Raw genomic sequence first — 25,118 nt, 5'->3', positions numbered from 1 at the left:
TTTGGAGAGTTCAGTGCCGTGAACATGGAGGTAGAGAAAACGTCTGGATCGTGATAAACCCTCACGGTTCCTATCCTAGCCGAGGGAGGGTTCCTAGTCGCTCATTTCAACATGACACGGTCGTCTAGTTTGCCACTTTATTGTTCAGTGGAACGTTTTCGTAAGGAGTCATTTTAGACGGCATATTTGCACGAACAAGCGGTTGAATTAAACGTGAACTTTGTGAACTCTGACGAACCCTCTGTCTACTGTTAATAGTCATGATGCTGCCTTGGATCAAAGACACTTTGAAATCACATGGTCTCACTTTCCTCTTCAACAAAGTCTCACGCAACACTTCCTGCTGTGCTCGTCGGAAGTCTTGTTTTCTTCAAAAGTATAACATTTTTAAAAAAACTGTCTAGGAAAAGGAGAGAGGGGAGGGAGGGAGCAGGGAACAAAAAAAAACACCCTCATCGACTTCTCACACAAACAGCTGATGGCAGGGTGCTATCGATTGGACAATCTCCACACCCTCCTAAAATAGCTACACTTTCATTTCCTTAAAAGAGACTGTCGCTTTCTGCCGGGATTTTATGCTTCCTCTAAGAGCGGGGCGCGTGGTGGCACTTTGGGACGGCCACTAGAGAGGGACGTGGTGTCCTTAAGAGAAATAGGATTGGTCACAGAGCTGAAGTGGACTTATGCCAAAGAGTCTCTTAGAGAAGCACCTGTGGCTTTCCCTCTTTAATAAGATCTGAGCTATCCCGAGTCAGAGTTCACACAGTTTGAGAGAGAGAGAGAGAGAGAGAGAGAGAGAGAGAGAGAGAGAGAGAGAGAGAGAGAGAGAGAGAGAGAGAGAGAGAGAGAGAGAGAGAGAGAGAGAGAGAGAGAGAGAGAGAGAGAGAGAGAGAGAGAGAGAGAGAGAGAGAGCAAAGGGAATAAGAGAACTTATAAATAGAAAGGAGAAGAGGGAGATGAATAGGTAGAAGGTAATCGCATAGGGAATGGGGTGAGGAGGGGACAGAGAGCTGCACATGTGGAGAGCTTGAGACAGACGGAGACAGAGAAGGAAGGAAGAGAGATGGGGGTGCGAGAGAGAGTGAAGAAGAAGATGGGGGATGCGAGAGAGAGGTGAAGGAAGAGAGATGGGGATGCGAGAGAGAGAGGTGAAGGAAGAGAGAGATGGGGGATGCGAGAGAGAGAGGTGAAGGAACAGAGAGATGGGGGATGCGAGAGAAGAGAGAGAGATGGGGGATGCGAGAGAGAGAGAAGTGAAGGAAGAGAGAGATGGGGGATGCAGAGAGAGAGTGAAGGAAGGAAGAGAGAGATGGGGGATGCGAGAGAGAGAGAGAGAGAGAGAGAGAGAGAGTGAAGGAAGAGAGAGATGGGGGATGCGAGAGAGATGGAGAGAGAGAGAGTGAAGGAAAAGAGAGATGGGGATGCGAGAGAGAGTGAAGGAAGAGAGAGATGGGGGATGCAAGAGAGAGAGGGAGTGAAGGAAGAGAGAGATGGGAGGATGCGAGAGAGAGGGAGAGAGAGGGAGAGAGAGAGAGAGAGAGAGAGATAGAGATAGCAAAAGGGAATAAGAGAACTTATAAATAGAAGGAGAAGAGAGAGATGAATAGGGGAAGGTAATCGCATAGGGAATGGGGTGAGGGAGGACAGAGAGGCTGACATGTGGAGATGCTTGAGACAGACGGAGACAGAGAGTGAAGGAAGAGAGAGATGGGGGGATGCGAGAGAGAGAGTGAAGGAAGAGAGATGGGGGATGCGAGAGAGAGAGAGTGAAGGAAGAGAGAGATGGGGGATGCGAGAGAGAGAGAGAGTGAAGGAAGAGAGAGATGGGGGATGCGAGAGAGAGAGAGAGTGAAGGAACAGAGAGATGGGGGGATGCGAGAGAGAGAGTGAAGGAAGAGAGATGGGGATGCGAGAGAGAGATGAAGGAAGAGAGAGATGGGGGATGCGAGAGAGAGAGAGAGTGAAGGAAGAGAGAGATGGGGGGATGCGAGAGAGAGAGAGAGTGAAGGAACAGAGAGATGGGGGATGCGAGAGAGAGAGTGAAGGAAGAGAGAGATGGGGGATGCGAGAGAGAGAGAGAGAGAAGAGAGAGAGAGATGGTGAAGGAGAGAGATGGGGGATGCGAGAGAGATGGAGAGAGAGAGAAGTGAAGGAAAAGAGATGGGGGATGCGAGAGAGAGTGATGGAAGAGAGAGATGGGGGATGCGAGAGAGAGAAAGTGAAGGAAGAGATGGGGGATGCAAGAGAGAGAGTGAAGGAAGAGAGAGATGGGGTATGCGAGAGAGAGAGAGAGAGAGTGAAGGAAGAAGAGATGGGGGATGCGAGAGAGATGGAGAGAGAGTGAAGGAAAAGAGAGATGATGGGGATGCGAGAGAGAGTGAAGGAAGAGAGAGATGGGGGATGCGAGAGAGAGAGGGAGTGAAGGAAGAGAGAGATGGGAGGATGCGAGAGAGAGAGAGAGAGAGAGAAGAGAGAGAGAGAGATGGGGGATACAAGAAGAGAGAGAGTGAAGGAAGAGAGAGATGGGGGATGCGAGAGAGGAGAGAGTGAAGGAAGAGAGAGATGGGGGATGTGAGAGAGAGAGTGAAGGAAGAGAGAGATGGGGGATGCGAGAGAGAGAGAGAGTGAAGGAAGAGATGATGGGGGGATGAGAGAGAGAGAGATGGATGCGAGAGAGAGATGAAGGAAGAGAGATGGGGGTTGCGAGAGAGAGTGAAGGAAGAGAGAGATGGGGGGATATGAGAAAGAGAGAGTGAAGGAAGAGAGAGATGGGGGGGATGCGAGAGAGGGAGAGAGTGAAGGAAGAGAGAGATGGGGGGGATGTGAGAGAGGGAGAGAGTGAAGGAAGAGAGAGATGGGGGATGCGAGAGAGAGAGAGAAGAGAGGGAGAGAGAGAGAGAGATGGGGGGATACGAGAAAGAGAGAGTGAAGGAAGAGAGAGATGGGGGGATGCGAGAGAGGGAGAGAGTGAAGGAAGAGAGAGATGGGGGGGATGTGAGAGAGGGAGAGAGTGAAGGAAGAGAGAGATGGGGGGATGCGAGAGAGAGAGAGAGTGAAGGAAGAGAGAGATGGGGGATGCGAGAGAGAGAGAGATGGGCGGATGCGAGAGAGAGAAAGTGAAGGAAGAGAGATGGGGGATGCGAGAGAGAGAGTGAAGGAAGAGAGAGATGGGGATGCGAGAGAGGGAGAGAGTGAAGGAAGAGAGAGATGGGGGATGCGAGAGAGAGAGAGAGAGGAAGGGGGATGCGAGAGAGAGAGATGGGGGATGCGAGAGAGAGAGATGAGGAAGAGAGAGAGGGGGATGAAGGAAGGGCGGAGAGATGGGGGATGGGGATGCGAGAGAGAGAGTGAAGGAAGAGAGAGATGGGGGATGCGAGAGAGAGAGTGGAAGAGAGAGATGGGGGATGCGAGAGAGAGAGAGAGAGAGAGATGCGGGAAGAGAGAGAGAAGTGAAGGAAGAGAGATGGGGATGCAGGAAGAGAGTGAAGGAAGAGGATGGGGGAGAGAGAGAAGTGAAGGAAGAGAGAGATGGGGGATGCGAGAGGAAGAGAGGAAGAGAGAGAGATGGGGATGAGAGAGAGATGAGTGCAGGAAGAGAGAGAGGGGGATGCAGAGAGAGAGAGAGTGAAGGAAGAGAGATGGGGGATGCGAGAGAGAGAGTGAAGGAAGAGAGAGAGAGGGGGATGAGAGAGGAGAGAGTGAAGGAAGAGAGAGATGGGGGATGCGAGAGAGTGAGTGAGTGAGTGAGTGAGTGATGAGAGAGAGAGTGAGTGAAGGAAGAGTGAGATGAGGATGAGAGAGAGAGTGAGTGAGAGAGTGAGAGAGAGAGGAGAGAGAGAGAGAGAGAGTGAGTGAGAGTGAGAGAGTGAGAGAGAGAGAGAGAGTGAGGAGAGTGAGTGAGTGGGGAGAGAGAGAGAGAGAGTGAGAGAGAGTGAGTGAGAGAGAGAGAGAGAGAGAGTGAGTGAGAGTGAGTGAGTGAGAGTGAGTGAGTGAGTGAGAGTGAGTGAGTGAGTGAGTGAGTGAAGGAAGAGAGTGAGTGAGTGAGTGAGTGAGTGAGTGAGTGAGTGAGTGAGAGAGTGAGTGAGAGAGAGAGTGTGTGAAGGAAGAGAGAGAGATGGGGGATGCAAGAGAGAGAGTCACTCTACTCACGTCCTGGTTGCCCATGTCCCAGTAGGGTCTCTCTCCGTAGGACATGACCTCCCACATGACGATGCCAAAGCTCCAGACGTCAGACGCTGAGCTGAAGCGGTGGTACTGGATGGCCTCTGGGGCCGTCCACAACACAACACTCTTCCCCCCATGCTGAGAGAGACAGAGAGCGAGGGATGTTCAAATCCACACTTGACATCTTGTATGAACACACTTCATGTTAGCCGGCCTCGTCACAGCACAGTATTGTGTTAGGGTCTACTTTTAAACATCCTACTGCACTCTGCATCCCATATACTGCCTCAAAAAAGAACACTAAACAGAACATCTAATCTAATCAACCACTGTCATCCCAGAGAGAGTGAAAATAGTGAGAGAGCGAGAAAGAGAAACCACAGGGAAACCCGGATTCATTATAGAAACTATTGTAAGTCGGTCTGCACTACACACATCAGATTCAACACAAGAGGAAATTCAAAGAACAAATGCAATTAAACTTAAACTTCTCACACCGGCTTCAATGCGCTTCTATAAAATACTTAACTGTCATTTTAATGTAGGATTTGTATAGCATTTTCTATAAGATAGGATTTTTATATTTATTAGGCGTAATATATTTAATAGGAGAAAATATCAGCTAGTTCTCTCAGCAGTGTGGTCTACTAAAATCACTGGAGACTCATATCTCCCTCACTAACTTTAAGCACCAGCTGTCAGAGCAGCTCACAGATAATTTTACCTGTACATAGCCCATCTGTAAATAGCCCATCCAACTACCTCATCCACATACTGTTTTTAAAAGAATATATATATATATATATATTGCTCCTTTGCACCCCAGTACCTCTACTTGCACATTCATCTTCTGCACATCTATCATTCCAGTGTTTAATTGCTAAATTGTAATTATTTTGTAACCATGGCCTATCTATTGCCTTTACCCTCCCTTACCTAACCTCATTTGCACACACTGTATATAGACGTTTTCTACTGTATTATTGACTGTATGTTTGTTATTCCATGTGTAACTCTGTGTTGTTTGTGTCGGACTGCTTTGCTTTGCTTGTTCTCAACTAGCCTACCGGGTTAAATAAAGATTAAATAAATAAAAACAAAAACATGGGTAAAGACTAAGCAAGACAGTAAATCTAGTACCCATCACAGTGAGTAGTCTCACCAGTGGTGAAGATGGCCTCCACGGGTAAAGACTAAACAAGACAGTAAATCTAGTACCCATCACAGTGAGTAGTCTCACCAGTGGTGAAGATGGCCTCCACGGGTAAAGACTAAACAAGACAGTAAATCTAGTACCCATCACAGTGAGTAGTCTCACCAGTGGTGAAGATGGCCTCTACGGGTAAAGACTAAACAAGACAGTAAATCTAGTACCCATCACAGTGAGTAGTCTCACCAGTGGTGAAGATGGCCTCTACGGGTAAAGACTAAACAAGACAGTAAATCTAGTACCCATCACAGTGAGTAGTCTCACCAGTGGTGAAGATGGCCTCTACGGGTAAAGACTAAACAAGACAGTAAATCTAGTACCCATCACAGTGAGTAGTCTCACCAGTGGTGAAGATGGCCTCCACGGGTAAAGACTAAACAAGACAGTAAATCTAGTACCCATCACAGTGAGTAGTCTCACCAGTGGTGAAGATGGCCTCTACGGGTAAAGACTAAACAAGACAGTAAATCTAGTACCCATCACAGTGAGTAGTCTCACCAGTGGTGAAGATGGCCTCTACGGGTAAAGACTAAACAAGACAGTAAACCTAGTACCCATCACAGTGAGTAGTCTCACCAGTGGTGAAGATGGCCTCTACGGGTAAAGACTAAACAAGACAGTAAATCTAGTACCCATCACAGTGAGTAGTCTCACCAGTGGTGAAGATGGCCTCTACGGGTAAAGACTAAACAAGACAGTAAATCTAGTACCCATCACAGTGAGTAGTCTCACCAGTGGTGAAGATGGCCTCTACGGGTAAAGACTAAACAAGACAGTAAATCTAGTACCCATCACAGTGAGTAGTCTCACCAGTGGTGAAGATGGCCTCTACGGGTAAAGACTAAACAAGACAGTAAATCTAGTACCCATCACAGTGAGTAGTCTCACCAGTGGTGAAGATGGCCTCTACGGGTAAAGACTAAACAAGACAGTAAATCTAGTACCCATCACAGTGAGTAGTCTCACCAGTGGTGAAGATGGCCTCTACGGGTAAAGACTAAACAAGACAGTAAATCTAGTACCCATCACAGTGAGTAGTCTCACCAGTGGTGAAGATGGCCTCTACGGGTAAAGACTAAACAAGACAGTAAATCTAGTACCCATCACAGTGAGTAGTCTCACCAGTGGTGAAGATGGCCTCTACGGGTAAAGACTAAACAAGACAGTAAATCTAGTACCCATCACAGTGAGTAGTCTCACCAGTGGTGAAGATGGCCTCCACGGGTAAAGACTAAACAAGACAGTAAATCTAGTACCCATCACAGTGAGTAGTCTCACCAGTGGTGAAGATGGCCTCCACGGGTAAAGACTAAACAAGACAGTAAATCTAGTACCCATCACAGTGAGTAGTCTCACCAGTGGTGAAGATGGCCTCCACGGGTAAAGACTAAACAAGACAGTAAATCTAGTACCCATCACAGTGAGTAGTCTCACCAGTGGTGAAGATGGCCTCTACGGGTAAAGACTAAACAAGACAGTAAATCTAGTACCCATCACAGTGAGTAGTCTCACCAGTGGTGAAGATGGCCTCCACGGGTAAAGACTAAACAAGACAGTAAATCTAGTACCCATCACAGTGAGTAGTCTCACCAGTGGTGAAGATGGCCTCTACGGGTAAAGACTAAACAAGACAGTAAATCTAGTACCCATCACAGTGAGTAGTCTCACCAGTGGTGAAGATGGCCTCTACGGGTAAAGACTAAACAAGACAGTAAATCTAGTACCCATCACAGTGAGTAGTCTCACCAGTGGTGAAGATGGCCTCCACGGGACTAAACAAGACAGTAAATCTAAACAAGACTCAGTAAATCTAGTACCCATCAGTGAGTAGTCTCACCAGTGGTGAAGATGGCCTCTACGGAAAGACTAAACAAGACAGTAAATCTAGTACCCATCACAGTGAGTAGTCTCACCAGTGGTGAAGATGGCCTCTACGGGTAAAGACTAAACAAGACAGTAAATCTAGTACCCATCACAGTGAGTAGTCTCACCAGTGGTGAAGATGGCCTCTACCCATCACAGGGTAAAGACTAAACAAGACAGTAAATCTAGTACCCATCACAGTGAGTAGTCTCACCAGTGGTGAAGATGGCCTCCACGGGTAAAGACTAAACAAGACAGTAAATCTAGTACCCATCACAGTGAGTAGTCTCACCAGTGGTGAAGATGGCCTCTACGGGTAAAGACTAAACAAGACAGTAAATCTAGTACCCATCACAGTGAGTAGTCTCACCAGTGGTGAAGATGGCCTCTACGGGTAAAGACTAAACAAGACAGTAAATCTAGTACCCATCACAGTGAGTAGTCTCACCAGTGGTGAAGATGGCCTCTACGGGTAAAGACTAAACAAGACAGTAAATCTAGTACCCATCACAGTGAGTAGTCTCACCAGTGGTGAAGATGGCCTCTACGGGTAAAGACTAAACAAGACAGTAAATCTAGTACCCATCACAGTGAGTAGTCTCACCAGTGGTGAAGATGGCCTCTACGGGTAAAGACTAAACAAGACAGTAAATCTAGTACCCATCACAGTGAGTAGTCTCACCAGTGGTGAAGATGGCCTCTACGGGTAAAGACTAAACAAGACAGTAAATCTAGTACCCATCACAGTGAGTAGTCTCACCAGTGGTGAAGATGGCCTCCACGGGTAAAGACTAAACAAGACAGTAAATCTAGTACCCATCACAGTGAGTAGTCTCACCAGTGGTGAAGATGGCCTCTACGGGTAAAGACTAAACAAGACAGTAAATCTAGTACCCATCACAGTGAGTAGTCTCACCAGTGGTGAAGATGGCCTCCACGGGTAAAGACTAAACAAGACAGTAAATCTAGTACCCATCACAGTGAGTAGTCTCACCAGTGGTGAAGATGGCCTCTACGGGTAAAGACTAAACAAGACAGTAAATCTAGTACCCATCACAGTGAGTAGTCTCACCAGTGGTGAAGATGGCCTCTACGGGTAAAGACTAAACAAGACAGTAAATCTAGTACCCATCACAGTGAGTAGTCTCACCAGTGGTGAAGATGGCCTCTACGGGTAAAGACTAAACAAGACAGTAAATCTAGTACCCATCACAGTGAGTAGTCTCACCAGTGGTGAAGATGGCCTCTACGGGTAAAGACTAAACCAGACAGTAAATCTAGTACCCATCACAGTGAGTAGTCTCACCAGTGGTGAAGATGGCCTCTACGGGTAAAGACTAAGCAAGACAGTAAATCTAGTACCCATCACAGTGAGTAGTCTCACCAGTGGTGAAGATGGCCTCCACGGGTAAATCTAGACTAAACAAGACAGGTAAAGACTAAACAAGACAGTAAATCTAGTACCCATCACAGTGAGTAGTCTCACCAGTGGTGAAGATGGCCTCTACGGGTAAAGACTAAACAAGACAGTAAATCTAGTACCCATCACAGTGAGTAGTCTCACCAGTGGTGAAGATGGCCTCTACGGGTAAAGACTAAACAAGACAGTAAATCTAGTACCCATCACAGTGAGTAGTCTCACCAGTGGTGAAGATGGCCTCTACGGGTAAAGACTAAACAAGACAGTAAATCTAGTACCCATCACAGTGAGTAGTCTCACCAGTGGTGAAGATGGCCTCTACGGGTAAAGACTAAACAAGACAGTAAATCTAGTACCCATCACAGTGAGTAGTCTCACCAGTGGTGAAGATGGCCTCTACGGGTAAAGACTAAACAAGACAGTAAATCTAGTACCCATCACAGTGAGTAGTCTCACCAGTGGTGAAGATGGCCTCTACGGGTAAAGACTAAACAAGACAGTAAATCTAGTACCCATCACAGTGAGTAGTCTCACCAGTGGTGAAGATGGCCTCTACGGGTAAAGACTAAACAAGACAGTAAATCTAGTACCCATCACAGTGAGTAGTCTCACCAGTGGTGAAGATGGCCTCTACGGGTAAAGACTAAACAAGACAGTAAATCTAGTACCCATCACAGTGAGTAGTCTCACCAGTGGTGAAGATGGCCTCTACGGGTAAAGACTAAACAAGACAGTAAATCTAGTACCCATCACAGTGAGTAGTCTCACCAGTGGTGAAGATGGCCTCCACGGGTAAAGACTAAACAAGACAGTAAATCTAGTACCCATCACAGTGAGTAGTCTCACCAGTGGTGAAGATGGCCTCTACGGGTAAAGACTAAACAAGACAGTAAATCTAGTACCCATCACAGTGAGTAGTCTCACCAGTGGTGAAGATGGCCTCCACGGGTAAAGACTAAACAAGACAGTAAATCTAGTACCCATCACAGTGAGTAGTCTCACCAGTGTGGTGTAGATGGCCTCTACGGGTAAAGACTGAATAAGACAGTTAACAACACGGTTTAAACATATCAGTTAGTCCCTCACCAGTGTGGTGTAGATGGCCTCTATGGGTAAAGACTGAACAAGACAGTTAACAATACGGTTTAAACATATCAGTTAGCCCCTCACCAGTGTGGTGTAGATGGCCTCTATGGGTAAAGAGTAAAGACTATAGGTAGTAATATAATAGAAAAAAAAGTAATATACAGTAGTAGTTTATTTTTTATGGTTTAACTAGCTATTATATGTAATATCAGTTAGTCCCTCACCATTGCGCTGTAGATGGCCTCCATCTTGTCCTCTTGGAGGGGTCTGAAGCCGGACACCTTGCAGCCCAGGCTGGCGTTGACCAGTACCTTGTGGGCGGCCAGGCGGCGGTGGACGAAGCCCATCTCTGTCAGGTACTTCATCCCAGAGGCCACGCCCCCCAGCATGTCCATCAACTGGAGCACAGAGAGCTGGCCCTCATGCTTCTGGAGAGGGGGAGGGAGGGAGGGAGTGGGTTAGGACCATAGAGATGCAATATAATTTGGGTTGTTTTCACAAAGTTCCAATTATTTCCAGAAATTCTGGTCCCAGGTTTCTGGATGTCCTGTTTTTCCCCTCCTTATTCCGGGAATTTCTGGAAAACCTGGGAATTTTGGGAAAGAATTTGGCAACCCTAAATATAACACTGATATATTTAATTGTGTGGTTAGGACAGTGTATCTCAAATGGTGGGTTGGGACCAACAATATCAGGCCCATATGAAATTGTAACTTGGGACCTCTGGTGTGTCGAAATACATTTCAGTGCAATGGAGAACAAATGAAGGATTGAATAACATGATGTCTTTTACTGTTAGTCATATGGCTTATAAACCCAATGATACACTATATGTCTAGGGATTTACTTCATACCAACATCTTATGTAACGTTTGGAAACTAGACCAGGAGTCATGGTGAGGTAAACACTGTTTTCTAAGAGCACAAAAAAAGACACATGCGCACACACACACACTTACCCTGAGGAAGGAGTCCAGGGACCCATTGGACATGCTCTCCAACACAATCATCATGGTGTTACCTGCACACACACACACACACACACACACACACTTATCAGTGTAGTCCAGTTGGCTCAGGGGCAGCAGTGGTTATGTACCGCCATCCTTCACCCTTTTGACCAGGTCTCTCTTGAAAAATAAATGTTTCCTCAATGAGGAAAAAAACCCTGCATAAATAAAGGTTTAAAAAACTGATCTGGAGGAGCAGAATGACCTGTGTGCTGCTATCACAGTCACACCAACTTTAATAACCACACACACACTTCTCACACTCGCTGAGCACAGGTGGCCAAGGTGTATCAAACTAGTAAAGAGAGAGAAGACAGAAACACGAGAGTGGGGAAGACAGAAACACGAGAGTGGGGAAGACAGAAACACGAGAGTGGGAGAGAAGACAGAAACACGAGAGTGGGGAAGAAGACAGAAACACGAGAGTGGGAGAGAGTGAGAGAGAAAAGACAGAAACATGAGGGGGAAAGAAGCCAGGAACACGAGAGTGGGAGAGAGAGTGAGAAGACAGAAACACGAGGGGGAAAGAAGCCAGAAACACGAGAGTGGGAGTGAGAGTGAGAAGACAGAAACACGAGAGTGGGAAAGAAGCCAGGAACACGAGAGTGGGAGAGAGAGTGAGAGAGAAAGACAGAAACACGAGAGTGGGAAAGAAGCCAGGAACACGAGAGTGGGAGAGAGAGTGAGAGAGAGAAGACAGAAACACGAGGGGGAAAGAAGCCAGAAACACGAGAGTGGGAGAGAGAGTGAGAAGACAGAAACACGAGAGTGGGAAAGAAGCCAGGAACACGAGAGTGGGAGAGAGAGAGTGAGAGAGAGAAGACAGAAACACGAGAGTGGGAAAGAAGCCAGGAACACGAGAGTGAGAGAGAGAAGACAGAAACACGAGGGGGAAAGAAGCCAGAAACACGAGAGTGGGAGAGAGAGTGAGAAGACAGAAACACGAGAGTGGGAAAGAAGCCAGGAACACGAGAGTGGGAGAGAGAGAGTGAGAGAGAGAAGACAGAAACACGAGAGTGGGAAAGAAGCCAGGAACACGAGAGTGAGAGAGAGAAGACAGAAACACGAGGGGGAAAGAAGACAGAAACACGAGAGTGGGAGAGAGAGTGAGAGAGAGAAGACAGAAACACGAGAGTGAGAGAGAGAAGACAGAAACACGAGGGGGAAAGAAGCCAGAAACACGAGAGTGGGAGAGAGAGAAGACAGAAACATGAGGGGGAAAGAAGCCAGAAACACGAGAGTGGGAAAGAAGCCAGAAACACGAGAGTGGGAGAGAGAAGACAGAAACACGAGAGTGGGAGAGAGAAGACAGAAACACGAGAGTGGGAGAGAAGCCAGAAACAGGAGAGTGGGAGAGAGAAGACAGAAACACGAGAGTGGTAGAGAGAAGACAGAAACACGAGAGTGGGAGAGAGAGAAGACAGAAACACGAGAGTGGGAGAGAGAGAAGACAGAAACACGAGAGTGGGAGAGAGAGAAGACAGAAACACGAGAGTGGGAGAGAGAGAAGACAGAAACACGAGAGTGGGAGAGAGAGAAGCCAGAAACACGAGAGTGGGAAAGAAGCCAGAAACACGAGAGTGGGAGAGAGAAGACAGAAACACGAGAGTGGGAGAGAGAAGACAGAAACACGAGAGTGGGAAAGAAGCCAGAAACACGAGGGGGAAAGAAGCCAGAAACACGAGAGTGGGAGAGAGTGAGAAGACAGAAACACGAGGGGGAAAGAAGCCGGAAACACGAGCGGGAAAGAAGCCAGAAACACGAGAGTGGGAGAGAGAGAAGCCAGAAACACGAGAGTGGGAGAGAGAGAAGACAGAAACACGAGAGTGGGAGAGAGAGAAGACAGAAACACGAGAGTGGGAGAGAGAGAAGACAGAAACACGAGAGTGGGAGAGAGAGAAGACAGAAACACGAGAGTGGGAGAGAGAGAAGACAGAAACACGAGAGTGGGAGAGAGAGAAGACAGAAACACGAGAGTGGGAGAGAGAGAAGACAGAAACACGAGAGTGGGAGAGAGAGAGAGAGTGAGAGAGAGAGTGAGAGAAGACAGAAACACGAGAGTGAGAGAGAGAGTGAGAGAAGACAGAAACACGAGAGAGAGAGAGAGAGAGAGAGAAAGAAGACAGAAACACGAGAGAGAGAGAGAGAGAGAAGACAGAAACACGAGAGAGAGAGAGAGAGAGAGAGAGAGAAAGAAGACAGAAACACGAGAGAGAGTGAGAGAAGACTGAAACACGAGAGAGCGTGAGATAAGACAGAAACACGAGAGAGAGAGAGAGTGAGATAAGACAGAAACACGAGAGAGAGAGAGAGAAGACGGAAACACGAGAGTGGGAGAGAGAGAAGACAGAAACACGAGAGAGAGAGAGAGAGAGAAGACAGAAACACGAGAGAGAGAGAGAGAGAGAGAGAAGACAGAAACACGAGAGTGGGAGAGAGAGAAGACAGAAACACGAGAGTGGGAGAGAGAGAAGACAGAAACACGAGAGTGGGAGAGAGAGAAGACAGAAACACGAGAGTGGGAGAGAGAGAAGACAGAAACACGAGAGAGAGAGAGAAGACAGAAACACGAGAGAGAGAGAGAAGACAGAAACACGAGAGAGAGAGAGAAGACAGAAACACGAGAGAGAGAGAGAAGACAGAAACATGAGAGAGAGAGAGTGACAGAAGACAGAAACACGAGAAAGAGAGAGAGTGAGAGAAGACAGAAACACGAGAGTGGGAGAGAGAGAAGACAGAGAGAGAGAGAGAAGACAGAAACACGAGAAAGAGAGAGAGAGAGAGAAGACAGAAACACGAGAGTGGGAGAAGACAGAAACACGAGAGTGGGAGAGAAGACAGAAGAGAGAGAGAGAAGACAGAAACACGAGAGAGAGAGAGAGAGAGAGAGAAGACAGAAGACAGAAAGAGAGAGAGAGAGAGAGAGAGAGAGAGAAGACAGAAACACGAGAGTGGGAGAGAGAGAAGACAGAAACACGAGAGTGGGAGAGAGAGAAGACAGAAACACGAGAGTGGGAGAGAGAGAAGACAGAAACACGAGAGTGGGAGAGAGAGAAGACAGAAACACGAGAGAGAGAGAGAAGACAGAAACACGAGAGAGAAGACAGAAACACGAGAGAGAGAGAGAAGACAGAAACACGAGAGAGAGAGAGAAGACAGAAACATGAGAGAGAGAGAGTGACAGAAGACAGAAACACGAGAGAGAGAGAGAGAAGAAGAAACAGAAACACAAGAGTGGGAGAGAGAGAGAGAAGACATAAACACGAGAGTGGGAGAGAGAAGACAGAAACACGAGAGTGGGAGAGAGAGAAGACAGAAACACGAGAGAGAGAGAGAGAGAAGACAGAAACACGAGAGTGGGAGAGAGAGAGAAAGAAACACGAGAGTGGGAGAGACAGAAGACAGAAACACGAGAGTGGGAGAGAGAAGACAGAAACACGAGGGGAAAGAAGCCAGAACACGAGAGTGGGAGAGAGAGAGAAGAGAAGAAACACGAGAGTGGGAGAGAGAGAAGACAGAAACACGAGAGTGGGAGAGAGAGAGAAGACAGAAACACGAGAGTGGGAGAGAGAGAAGACAGAAACACGAGAGTGGGAGAGAGAGAAGACAGAAACACGAGAGTGGGAGAGAGAGAGAGAGAGAGAAGAGAGAGAGAGAGAGAGAGAAGACAGAAACACGAGAGTGAGAGTGAGTGAGAGAAGACAGAAACACGAGAGAGGAGAGAGAGAAGACAGAAACACGAGAGAGTGGGAGAGAGAGAGAAAGAAGACAGAAACACGAGAGTGGGAGAGAGAGAAAGACAGAAACACGAGAGAGGAGAGAGAGACAGACTGAACACGAGAGAGAGAAAGACAGAAACACGAGGGGGAAAGAAGACAGAAACACGAGAGAGAGAGAGAGAGAGAAGACAGAAACACGAGAGTGGGAGAGAGACAGAAACACGAGAGAGAGAGAGAGAGAAGAAGACAGAAACACGAGAGTGGGAGAGAGAGAAGACAGAAACACGAGAGTGGGAGAGAGAAAGACAGAAACACGAGAGTGGGAGAGAGAGAAGACAGAAACACGAGAGTGGGAGAAGACAGAAACAGAGAGAGAGAGAGAAGACAGAAACACGAGAGAGGAGAAGTGAGTGACAGAAGACAGAAACACGAGAAAGAGAGAGAGAGAGAAGACAGAAACACGAGAGTGGGAGAGAGAAGACAGAAACACGAGAGTGGGAGAGAGAGAAGACAGAAACACGAGAGAGAGAGAGAAGACAGAAACACGAGAAAGAGAGAAAGAAGACAGAAACACGAGAGTGGGAGAGAGAAGACAGAAACACGAGAGTGGGAGAGAGAATACAGAAACACGAGAGAGAGAGAGAAGACAGAAACACGAGAGAGAGAGAGAGAGAACAGAAGACAGAAACACGAGAGAAGAGAGAGAGAGAACACGAGAGAGAGAGAGAGAGAGAGAGAGAGAGAGAGAGAAGACAGAAACACGAGAGGGGAGAGAGAAGACAGAAACACGAGAGTGGGAGAGAGAAGACAGAAACACGAGAGTGGGAGAGAGAGAGACAGAAACACGAGAGTGGAGAGAAGACAGAAACACGAGAGTGGAGAGAAAGACAGAAACACGAGAGAGAGAGACAGAAACACGAGAGAGAAGACAGAAACACGAGAGAGAGAGAGAAGACAGAAACACGAGAGAGAGAGTGAAGAAACATGAGAGAGAGAAGACAGAAACACGAGAAAGAGAGAGAAGAAGACAGAAACACGAGAGTGGGAGAGAGAGAAGACAGAAACACGAGAGTGGGAGAGAGAAGACAGAAACACGAGAGAGAGAGAAGATAGAAACACGAGAGTGGGAGAGAAGACAGAAACACGAGAGTGGGAGAGAGAGAAGACAGAAACACGGGAGTGGGAGAGAGAAGACAGAAACACGAGAGTGGGAGAAGACAGAAACACGAGAGAGAGAGAGAGAGAAGACAGAAACACAGAGTGGGAGAGAGAGAAGAAAGAAACACGAGAGTGGGAGAGAGAGAAGACAGAAACACGAGAGTGGGAGAGAGAGAAGACAGAAACACGAGGGGAAAGAAGCCAGGAACACGAGAGTGGGAGAGAGAGAGAAGAAAGAAACACGAGAGTGGGAGAGAGAGAAGACAGAAACACGAGGGGAGAGAGAGAAGACAGAAACACGAGAGTGGGAGAGAGAAAGACAGAAACACGAGAGTGGGAGAGAGAGAAGACAGAAACACGAGAGTGGGAGAGAGAAGACAGAAACACAGAGTGGGAGAGAGAGAGAGAGAGAGAGTGAGAGAGAGAGAGAGAAGACAGAAACACGAGAGTGAGAGAGAGAGAGAAGACAGAAACACGAGAGAGAGAGAGAGAGAGAGAAGAAGACAGAAACACGAGAGAGGGAGAGAAAGAAGACAGAAACACGAGAGAGGGAGAGAGAGAGAAAGACAGAAACACGAGAGAGAGAGAGTGAGAGAAGACTGAAACACGAGAGAGCGTGAGATAAGACAGAAACACGAGAGAGAGAGAGAGAAGACAGAAACACGAGAGAGAGAGAGTGAGAAGACAGAAACACGAGAGTGGGAGAGAGAGAAGACAGAAACACGAGAGAGAGAGAGAGAGAGAGAAGACAGAAACACGAGAGTGGGAGAGAGAGAAGACAGAAACACGAGAGTGGGAGAGAGAAGACAGAAACACGAGAGTGGGAGAGAGAAGACAGAAACACGAGAGTGGGAGAGAGAGAAGACAGAAACACGAGAGTGGGAGAGAGAGAAGACAGAAACACGAGAGTGGGAGAGAGAGAAGACAGAAACACGAGAGTGGGAGAGAGAGAAGACAGAAACACGAGAGTGGGAGAGAGAGAGACAGAAACACGAGAGAAGACAGAAACACGAGAAAGAGAGAGTGAGAGAAGACAGAAACACGAGAGTGGGAGAGAGAGAAGACAGAAACACGAGAGTGGAGAGAGAGAAGACAGAAACACGAGAGAGAGAGAGAAGACAGAAACACGAGAAAGAGAGAGAGAGAGAGAAGACAGAAACACGAGAAAGAGAGAGAGGAGAGAGAGAAGACAGAAACACGAGAGTGGGAGAGAGAGAAAGACAGAAACACGAGAGTGGGAGAGAGAGAAGACAGAAACACGAGAGAGAGAGAGAAGACAGAAACACGAGAGAGAGAAGAGAGACAGACAAACACGAGAGTGGGAGAGAGAGAGAGAGACAGAGACACGAAACAGAAACACGAGGGAGAGAGAGAAGAAACAGAAAGATAAGAGAAACACGAGAGAGAGAGAGAGAGAGATAAGACAGAAACACGAGAGAGAGAGAGAGAAGAAGACAGAAACACGAGAGAGAGAGAGAGAAGACAGAAACACGAGAGAGAGAGAGAGAAGACAGAAACACGAGAGTGGGGAGAGAGAAGACAGAAACACGAGAGTGGGAGAGAGAGAAGACAGAAACACGAGAGTGGGAGAAAGACAGAGAGAGTGGGAGAGAGAAAGACAGAAACACGAGAGTGGGAGAGAAGAAGACAGAAACACGAGAGTGGGAGAGAGAGAAGACAGAAACACGAGAGAGAGAGAGAGAGAAGACAGAAACACGAGAGAGAGAGAGAAGACAGAAACACGAGAGAAGACAGAAACACGAGAGTGGGAGAGAGAGAAGACAGAAACACGAGAGTGGGAGAGAGAGAAGACAGAAACACGAGAGTGGGAGAGAGAAGACAGAAACACGAGAGAGAGAGAAGACAGAAACACGAGAGAGAGAGAGAAGACAGAAGACAGAAACACGAGAGAAGACAGAGAGAGAGAGAAGACAGAAACACGAGAGTGGGAGAGAGAGAAGACAGAAACACGAGAGAGTGGGAGAGAGAGAAGACAGAAACACGAGAGAGAGAGAAGACAGAAACACGAGAGAGAGACAGAAACACGAGAGAGAGAGAAAGACGAGACAGAGAGAGAGAGAGAGAGAAGACAGAAAGAGAGAGAGAGAGAGAAGACAGAAACACGAGAGAGGAGAGAAGACAGAAACACGAGAGTGGGAGAGAAACACGAGAGTGAGAAGACAGAAACACGAGAGAGAGAGAGAGAAACACGAGAGAGACAGAAACACGAGAGAGAGAGAGAGAGAAGACAGAAACATGAGAGAGAGAGAGAGAAGACAGAAACACGAGAAAGAGAGAGAGTGAGAGAAGACAGAAACACGAGAGTGGGAGAGAGAGAAGACAGAAACACGAGAGTGGGAGAGAGAGAAGACAGAAACACGAGAGAGAGAGAGAAGATAGAAACACGAGAGTGGGAGAGAGAGAAGACAGAAACACGAGAGTGGGAGAGAGAGAAGACATAAACACGGGAGTGGGAGAGAGAGAAGACAGAAACACGAGAGTGGGAGAGAGAGAAGACAGAAACACGAGAGAGCGAGAGAGAGAAGACAGAAACACGAGAGTGGGAGAGAGAGAAGAAAGAAACACGAGAGTGGGAGAGACAGAAGACAGAAACACGAGAGTGGGAGAGAGAGAAGACAGAAACACGAGGGGGAAAGAAGCCAGGAACACGAGAGTGGGAGAGAGTGAGAGAGAGAAGCCAGAAACACGAGAGTGGGAGAGAGAGAGAAGACAGAAACACGAGAGTGGGAGAGAGAGAGAAGACAGAAACACGAGAGTGGGAGAGAGAAGACAGAAACACGAGAGTGGGAGAGAGAGAAGACAGAAACACGAGAGTGGGAGAGAGAGAAGCCAGGAACACGAGAGTGGGAGAGAGAGTGAGAGAGAGAAGCCAGAAACACGAGAGTGGGAGAGAGAGAGAAGACAGAAACACAAGAGTGGGAGAGAGAGAAGACAGAAACACGAGAGTGGGAGAGAGAGAAGACAGAAACACGAGAGTGGGAGAGAGAGAAGACAGAAACACGAGAGTGGGAGAGAGAGAAGACAGAAACACGAGAGTGGGAGAGAGAGAAGACAGAAACACGAGAGTGGGAGAGAGAGAAGACAGAAACACGAGAGAGAGAGAGAGAGAGAGAAGACAGAAACACGAGAGAGAGTGAGAGAAGACAGAAACACAAGAGTGGGAGAGAGAGAAGACAGAAACACGAGCGGGGGAAAGAGAGAGAACAGAAATACGAGAAAAAACAAGCTTTTATTGAGTGGTGGAATAAAGAGGGAGAGAAGGGGAGCGAGTAGTCAGGAGAAAGGGAGAGAAGGGGAGCGAGTAGTCAGGAGAAAGGGAGAGAAGGGGAGCGAGTAGTCAGGAGAAAGGGAGAGAAGGGGAGCGAGTAGTCAGGAGAAAGGGAGAGAAGGGGAGCGAGTAGTCAGGAGAAAGGGAGAGAAGGGGAGCGAGTAGTCAGGAGAAAGGGAGAGAAGGGGAGCGAGTAGTCAGGAGAAAGGGAGAGAAGGGGAGCGAGTAGTCAGGAGAAAGGGAGAGAAGGGGAGCGAGTAGTCAGGAGAAAGGGAGAGAAGGGGAGCGAGTAGTCAGGAGAAAGGGAGAGAAGGGGAGCGAGTAGTCAGGAGAAAGGGAGCGAGTAGTCAGGAGAAAGGGAGAGAAGGGGAGCGAGTAGTCAGGAGAAAGGGAGAGAAGGGGAGCGAGTAGTCAGGAGAAAGGGAGAGAAGGGGAGCGAGTAGTCAGGAGAAAGGGAGAGAAGGGGAGCGAGTAGTCAGGAGAAAGGGAGAGAAGGGGAGCGAGTAGTCAGGAGAAAGGGAGAGAAGGGGAGCGAGTAGTCAGGAGAAAGGGAGCGAGTAGTCAGGAGAAAGGGAGAGAAGGGGAGCGAGTAGTCAGGAGAAAGGGAGAGAAGGGGAGCGAGTAGTCAGGAGAAAGGGAGAGAAGGGGAGCGAGTAGTCAGGAGAAAGGGAGAGAAGGGGAGCGAGTAGTCAGGAGAAAGGGAGCAGTCAGGAGAAAGGGAGAGAAGGGGAGCGAGTAGTCAGGAGAAAGGGAGCGAGTAGTCAGGAGAAAGGGAGAGAAGGGGAGCGAGTAGTCAGGAGAAAGGGAGAGAAGGGGAGCGAGTAGTCAGGAGAAAGGGAGCGAGTAGTCAGGAGAAAGGGAGAGAAGGGGAGCGAGTAGTCAGGAGAAAGGGAGAGAAGGGGAGCGAGTAGTCAGGAGAAAGGGAGGAAGCTGTGACTCCGCTATTAACCAGGTGGTGTGTGAGTCAGACAGAGATGAGCATAGTAACATGGAAACTGAGGTCTTACACACACAGCCCCCTTGATGGCCATGGCTGGGATTTAAGTGCCTCAGAAATGGACACTATCAGTCCCCCTCAATCATAGACAGACAGACTGGAGGAGAGGAAGGCAGGACAACACTATTACAGGGCACCATCACTCTGTTCGATCACATCATCTGTCTATGTTAGTATGCAAGACTAACATACAGAACTACTGCTTCACACTCCCCATCTAACTAACCTATCACTACCGCACCACACACACTGGCACACTAGCGCCCCTCAATGAGTACGCTATGACATGTTCTATCCAGCTTCACTACAAGACACTCTACCTCTTCTACCAGATTAACTATCCTGCTGATCCCCCCACCCCCAACATACTACGCTACCGAGCACCCAACATGCCCCCCACCCCCAACATACTACGCTACCGAGCACCCTACATGTCCCCCCCCCCCACAACATACTACGCTACCGAGCACCCTACATGTCCCACCCCCCCACCACAACATACTACGCTACCGAGCACCCTACATGTCCCCCCCCCACCACAACATACTACGCTGCCGAGCACCCTACATGTCCCACCCCCCCCCACCACAACATACTACGCTACCGAGCACCCTACATGTCCCACCCCCCCACCACACTGCTCCCACCCTACATGTCCCACCCCTCCCCTCCCCCCACAACATACTACGCTACCGAGCACCCTACATGTCCCCCCCACCACAACATACTACGCTACCGAGCACCCTACATGTCGTCCCCCCACAACATACTACGCTACCGAGCACCCTACATGTCCCACCCTCCCCTCCCCCACAACATACTACGCTACCGAGCACCCTACATGTCCCCCCCACCACAACATACTACGCTACCGAGCACCCTACATGTCGTCCCCCCACAACATACTACGCTACCGAGCACCCTACATGTCCCCCCCCACCACAACATACTACGCTACCGAGCACCCTACATGTCCCCCCCCCACCACAACATACTACGCTACCAGCACCCTACATGTCCCCCCCACCACCACAACATACTACGCTACCGAGCACCCTACATGTCCCCCCCTCACCACAACATACTACGCTACCGAGCACCCTACATGTCCCACCCCCCACCACAACATACTACGCTACCGAGCACCCTACATGTCCCACCCCCCACCACAACATACCGCTACCCATGTCCCCCCCCCACCACAACATACTACGCTACCGAGCACCCTACATGTCCCCCCCCCACCACAACATACTACGCTACCGAGCACCCTACATGTCATGTCCCCCACCACAACATACTACGCTACCGAGCACCCTACATGTCCCACCCCCCACCACAACATACTACGCTACCGAGCACCCTACATGTCCCACCCCTCCCTGGTGCCCCCTGCTGGACGCTTAGCTAGCAGCACGTCTCAGTCTCTCTAATGACCTTCCCTGCAGCGCTGCAGACCTCAGATGGAGAGAGAAAGGAGGGAGGAGAGGAGGGAGGAGGCAGGAGAGAGGAGAGGGGGTGGGGGCTGACAGGTGGGCTGTGGGGGTGGAAGGGGTTGAATGGCGGGCTAGCGGGGGGTAAGCAATGCAATGTAGGTGATTTGCAATCTGAGGGTGGTGTGTGTGTGTATGTGTGAGTTTAATCGAGTGTGTGCACTCCCGCGTGTGAGGCGGTGGGGTGTGCGCGAAAGTGCGTTTCAGAATCCCGCTGTGTCTCTAGCACCAATTACCGTATCCAGCACATCTGCTGCAGACTGTGTGTTCAGCCAGGCAGGCACTGCTCCCATCCAATCCCATCCCTCCCTACCCTGGTTCTTCCTCACTTGACTCACACGCACCTTGCCCTTCTACAGTAGCCCTCTGAAACGCTCTAAACCTCTCCTCGCCTACCTTTCTCCGTCGACATTATACTTCATCCTCTCGCTTTCCCTCCCTCCCTTCCCTTGCTAGACCTCAACCGCTGTCTGTGTCACGTAGTTAATCGAGTTTTGTGGTGGAGGAGATCTTTTTAGTTTGTCAGACAGGCACCCCCTTATTAAAGCATAGTAAATAGGAGCTAGGTGTACGGCGCAGTCGGAAAGTATTCAGACCCCTTGACCCCATTGTTTCCCCCCCCATCAATCCACACACAATACCACATAATGACAATGTAAAAATATTTGTACATTTATCAGTACTTTGTTGAAGCACCTTTGGCAGCAATTACAGCCTCGAGTCTTGTTGGGTATGATGCTACAAACTTGGCACACATGTATTTGGGGAATTTCTCCCATTTTTCTCTGCAGATCCTCTCAAGCTCTGTCAGGTTGGATGGGGAGCATCTCTGCACAGCTATTTTCCAGTCTCTCCAGCGATGTTTGATTGGATTCATGTCCGGGCTCTGGCTGAGCCACTCAAGGGACATTCAGAGATTTGTCCCAAAGCCACTCCTGCGTTGTCTTGGCTGTGTGCTTTGGGGCGTTGTCCTGTTGGAAGGTGAACCTTCACCCAACAGCATGATGCTGCCACCACCCTACTTCACAGTGGGGTTGGTGTCAGGTTTTCGCCAGACGTGACACTTGGCATTCAGACCAAAGAGTTCAATCTTGGTTTCATCAGACCAGAGAATCTTGTTTCTCATGGTCTGCGAGTCCTTTAGGTGCTTTTTGGCAAACTCCAAGTGGGCTGTCATGAGCCTTTTACTGAGGAGTGGCTTCTGTCTGGACACTCTACTCTAGGAAGAGTCTTGGTGGTTCTAAACTTATTTGATTTAAGAAGGATGGAGGACACTGTGTTCTAGGAGACCTTCAATGCTGCAGACATGTTTTTGTACCCTTCCCCAGATCTGTGCCTCGATACAATCTTGTCTCGGGGCTCTACGGACAATTCCTTCGACCTCATAGCTTGGTCTTTGCTCTGATATGCACTGCCAACTGTGGGACCTGCTATAGACAGGTGTGTACCTTTCCAAATCATGTCCAATCAATTGAATTTACCACAGGTGGACTCCAATCAAGTTGTAGAAACATCTCAAGGATGAACAACGGAAACAGGATGCACCTGAGCTCAATTTTGAGTCTCATGGCAAAGGGCCCAAATACTAATGTTAATAAGATATTTCAGTTTTTTAACATTTTTAATACATTCTAAAAACCTGTTTTTGAAATGTCAATCAATTTTAGAATAAGGCTGTAACATGACAAAATGTGGAAAATGGGAAGGGGTCTGAATACTTTCCAAATGCACTGTAAGTGCGTAGGGGCTAGGGGTTCATTTGTGATTTAGGTAACTCACCGCTGGTGATGACCCCCTCCAGACGGACAATGTTGGAGTGGTCAAACTGTCCCAGTATCCCTGCCTCGCTGAGGAAGGAACGCCTCTGTTTCTCTGAGCAGCCGGCCCTCAGTGCCTTGATGGCCACCGGAAGCTCCCGCTTACTGGGCAGCTTGAGACAGCCACGACACACCTCCCCAAAGTCACCTGCCGGTGGAGACACAGAAAGAGGGTCAGATAGTGGACTACAGTAATGGTGTACCAGAGAGAGTTGGGGGTGAGTGAGTGTGAGAGAGAGAGAGCGGAGGAGAGAGAGAGAACGGAGGAGAGGAGAGAGAGAGAGCGGAAGAGCGGAGAGAGAGAGAGAGCGGAGGAGCGGAGAGAGAGAGAGAGCGGAGGAGCGGAGAGAGAGAGAGAGCGGAGGAGCGGAGAGAGAGCGGAGGAGAGGAGAGAGAGAGCGGAGGAGAGGAGAGAGAGAGCGGAGGAGAGGAGAGAGAGAGAGCGGAGGAGCGACAGAGAGAGCAGAGGAGAGAGAGAGAGAGCAGAGGAGCGAGAGAGAGAGAGAGAGAGAGCGGAGGAGCGAGAGAGAGAGAGAGAGCGGAGGAGCGAGAGAGAGAGAGAGAGCGGAGGAGCGAGAGAGAGAGAGCGGAGGAGCGAGAGAGAGAGCGGAGGAGCGAGAGAGAGAGCGGAGGAGCGAGAGGGAGAGCGGAGGAGCGAGAGAGAGAGGAGGAGCGAGAGAGAGAGAGAGGAGGAGCGAGAGAGAGAGAGAGAGAGGAGCGAGAGAGAGAGAGAGAGCGGAGGAGCGAGAGAGAGTTTTTGCTGACTATTACAAAAATGGGAACATCAGCAACCTTATCTTCCACACAAACCATCCCCTGGCATGGCACAGTGCTATATTAGCACACTACCCCTCTGTTACGAGAGCGGGGATTAACGAGGGGTGGAAACTCAGAATACTTGATAACGAGGACTCTGAGTCAAGTAATATAAATAAAGTCCGGAACAGTGATGGTACAGAGTAACCCCAAACAGTTTCAGCTGGACTTTCACCTAATCAAAGAATTAGCCCAACAGGAGAAGCTCTCCCTTGATAAAGATATCCCCACCCCGAGCGGGTCAAACCAGACCTCTTCATTATGTAACACCACAGACGAGCAACCCCCAGCGGAGAGTCAACCTCCCAGCACAGACTACCACTCCCTCATTGAAATGAAGGACAAATTCACCCAGCTGGAGGTAAGACAGGTGGAGCTGGAACAGCAGGTGATTACACTTCAGTCAGCACAGACCCAGACAACAGTCCAGCACAACAACACCCCTTAACCAGACCCGGAGAGCTGGAGGTGGACAGAGACATATCTGCACTCTGGACTGTGGTGAGACAACTTCAACAGGAGAAAGAGCAGAATCAGGAGAAGAACAGAGCATTAGAGGAGAGGATCAGACTGCTGGTGGAGGAGAGGTTGAGGGGATGGAGGAGAGGGTGAGGGGACGGAGGAGAGGTTGAGGGGGACGGCGTGTGACAGAGAACAACCCACTAGAGAGGTGGCCACCCCCACAGAGAAGCCAGCAGAACAGCCCACCCCAGCACCTGACAAAAGTTTCGACACCACAGCAGAACAGTCCACACCAGACCCTGACCATAGAGTCGACACCACAGCAGAACAGACAAATGAAGAACCACAAGCCCAGCGGCTCTCACCCCCTCTGAGCACCCCCCCTGTCAGCCACCCTGATAGCCCTTCAGACAACCCCCTCACACCCACTGAGGACAAACACAAGACACAGATTGTACTACTTATGGACTCAAATGGGAAATATATAGAAGAAAAAAAACTTTTTCCCAAACACAGTGTGTCTAAACTCTGGTGTCCAAACACCCAGTGCGCCCTCGACCTTCTGTCTGAGGACCAACTAGGTTCACCCAGCCACATAATAATACACACAGGCA

The 25,118-nt window shown here is 48.9% G+C and overlaps 1 protein-coding gene across 1 annotated transcript in view; it reads right to left on the bottom strand.

Annotated features, from left to right (window-relative positions):
• LOC118398938 (ephrin type-A receptor 7-like) overlaps window positions 1-25,118 on the bottom strand; it is a 301,118-nt gene that overhangs the window by 3,752 nt on the left and 272,248 nt on the right. The window contains exons 11-14 of the mRNA XM_052471925.1: window positions 23,189-23,374; window positions 10,703-10,764; window positions 9,968-10,171; window positions 4,150-4,302 (exon numbers count right to left, since the gene is read on the bottom strand). Of these exons, the coding sequence (XP_052327885.1) occupies window positions 4,150-4,302; window positions 9,968-10,171; window positions 10,703-10,764; window positions 23,189-23,374 (605 nt within the window). The remainder of the gene's footprint in view (window positions 1-4,149; window positions 4,303-9,967; window positions 10,172-10,702; window positions 10,765-23,188; window positions 23,375-25,118) is intronic.

The sequence above is a fragment of the Oncorhynchus keta genome, chromosome 20 (genome assembly GCF_023373465.1).
Source record: "Oncorhynchus keta strain PuntledgeMale-10-30-2019 chromosome 20, Oket_V2, whole genome shotgun sequence".
NCBI classification, from domain to species: domain Eukaryota; kingdom Metazoa; phylum Chordata; class Actinopteri; order Salmoniformes; family Salmonidae; genus Oncorhynchus; species Oncorhynchus keta.
The sequence above is the reverse complement of the archived record's forward strand: the minus strand, read 5'-3'. Positions and strand labels throughout refer to the sequence as shown.